At 40.2% G+C, this 2359-nt stretch overlaps 1 protein-coding gene across 1 annotated transcript in view; it reads right to left on the bottom strand.

Annotated features, from left to right (window-relative positions):
• The window catches only part of lcor (ligand dependent nuclear receptor corepressor), a 66877-nt gene that overhangs the window by 29436 nt on the left and 35082 nt on the right, over nt 1-2359 (bottom strand). Inside the window, exon 2 of the mRNA XM_020586825.1 lies at nt 1886-1951. Within this exon, the coding sequence (XP_020442481.1) occupies nt 1886-1951 (66 nt within the window). The remainder of the gene's footprint in view (nt 1-1885; nt 1952-2359) is intronic.

Here is a 2359-nt window from a genome sequence, read left to right as displayed (position 1 = left end):
GAGTTTAAACATAAATATAAAGGTATGTGTCAATCAAGATATATGCAAGAACAGGCTTAATGATTATTTAGATGGAACATTGTGGGTGTGGTGTACACTTTGTATTACTTGTGTGGTGTAGAAGATAAGTATTTAAGAATGTAATTATGTAAGAATATTAACACTGTTATAATTTTTTAATTTTTTTTTTAGCATAATACTTGTGTGGGTAGAAGTGAATCATTTATTGCTTGCAAACCAATGATGGTAAGATGATGTCATGGGGTAGGACTGGATAAGTCTGACTTCTTCCTACTCCATTCAAGCATGTACTAGGTATAAGCAAATTGACATTGGATTAGCATTTGTTGGATATGTGTAAAATTATGTGTGTTGACATATCAACTGTCTTTACATGCTTGAAAGAATATATCAAATCAAATCAAATCTGACGTTTTAGCAGAAAGTTTACGGTTAACGGCCCCTTCACGGTTTTTCGGTCTGGGTCCTGGGCCTGCGTCTGGCCTTCTCAGTGATCCATTCATGTTCACAAGTTTGTTATACAGCAGACAGGTTTACACACTCATGGTCCAACAAAGTGTGTACTACGATGGCCTCGCCATAAATGTCTTCACCTTAGAGAGAAATCTGTACATTAAACTAAACACTGGCATGAAGACGTGTAGGTAACACTTCAGTCTGCTGAAACTAAATTTAAGAAACACTGACAACACGGTGTCGATCTGTAACATCAGCTGCTACAGTTGTTGAACGAGACAATACCAGGCCAGACAGACTGGTTCTACTGGGGACTGGTTTCCGCTGGTCACGCTCTGACCATGAGTGCTGGTCACTATTCATACTGTGTAGGAATGGACAATGATTTTCAGTCATTAAATAAAAAAATTAAATAAAATCATGTGACTGTGGTTTTGTCTTTAAAAACAAAGAGCCAGTTATCTCTCGCTTTTACCGGCACCTGGAAATAATGTGATAACGAGGACAGCATGTCATTTTACTACAGCGCCACATACAAACAGCAGAAACACGCAGTGGTCCGCAGAAGTTTGATGATCAACGTGCAGAAGAAACAACAGGCCTCATCACAAAGATGAGGACAAAGGACATGCTGCCCATTAGCTTCGTGAGGGGGAGGGTGTCCAAAATTTGATCAGTCGATCTCGCAGCAGTGATGGAAATGTAGCACATTCTGTGTGCAAGCAGAATCTGTCGTCTGCTACATTCAATATTACATCATTTTCATTCGCTTTTTGTTTGTTTCTGTTTTTACCAAAAGGTACTACCAGATGGTAAAAAGGTACTTTTAGCTGCAGCACAGTGTCACGCCCCCCAGATTTTACCACCAAATATCTGGAGCCTTTACCAGCTTAGCAAGAATCAGACCGTCTCTGGCCTCAGATACCAGACGTCAGCTGCTCCAGGCTGTGAGCGACAGCTTGGATTTGGAATAGATTAAACATGAACTGTTATGTTACGTTATCTAAGCAGGTTTGGAAAAGCCTGAACTCCGTAGGCAGGTAGATCAATAAACGGATAGGGAGAGTGTTTCTCACTGTCACTGTCTGTTCACTGAACAGCCACACCATCTCCTACACTACTCATACAGCAACAGGCCAGATGCTGTAATAATAAACTCCTGCATGCTGAACAATTTTTTGGCAAGAAAAAGGCAAACTGTAAAAGGAGCTTCACAAAAAAAAATCTGCTAACAGTTTGTTTAATTGCACTTATCTTCACAGATATCTTCACTGTTTCCTGAACTCAGTCAATTAAGTCTGTTTTGAAAGAAACATTAAGGAAAGATTTTAGAGATGAACCCGACTTTTCATTTTCCGATCGTATAAATTACCTGTGAATTGACGAGTGTGTGTTTGAGCATGTTTACCTTGGAAAAGGGTGATATCTTTGAATAGTCCCGGCCCAAACAAGCCTTCCAAGATGCTTTCAAAGCCTGTGAAAACAAGACGAGAAGTAGCGTTAATGAAAGCTGATATGTTTACCATCACAGAGGAAAGCAGCTAAAATAAAATGGTAGGGGGGGTGGGGGGGTGTCCTGTCACACAGGATAAAATACCTCAGTATTGTTTTTCAGAATAAAATCTTTACATACTCAAACCATTTTAAAAGCAGTTTCCCTGTAGGGGTTATTTTGCTGATGCACAGCCCCCACACACACACACACACACACACACACACACGCAGAAGCAGAAACACACCAGAATGTCCACACAGATAAGGCTGGGTAAGTGATTATTATACATATGTGCCTATGCAGACGGGGTGTGGAAGCATTTATAGTCAACGTATACACACACACACACACACACACACAAACACACACAAACCAATCTCTCTTTTT

This window comes from Monopterus albus, unplaced genomic scaffold (genome assembly GCF_001952655.1).
Source record: "Monopterus albus unplaced genomic scaffold, M_albus_1.0 scaffold424.1, whole genome shotgun sequence".
Taxonomy (NCBI): domain Eukaryota; kingdom Metazoa; phylum Chordata; class Actinopteri; order Synbranchiformes; family Synbranchidae; genus Monopterus; species Monopterus albus.
This window is presented reverse-complemented; position numbering and strand designations above follow the sequence as displayed.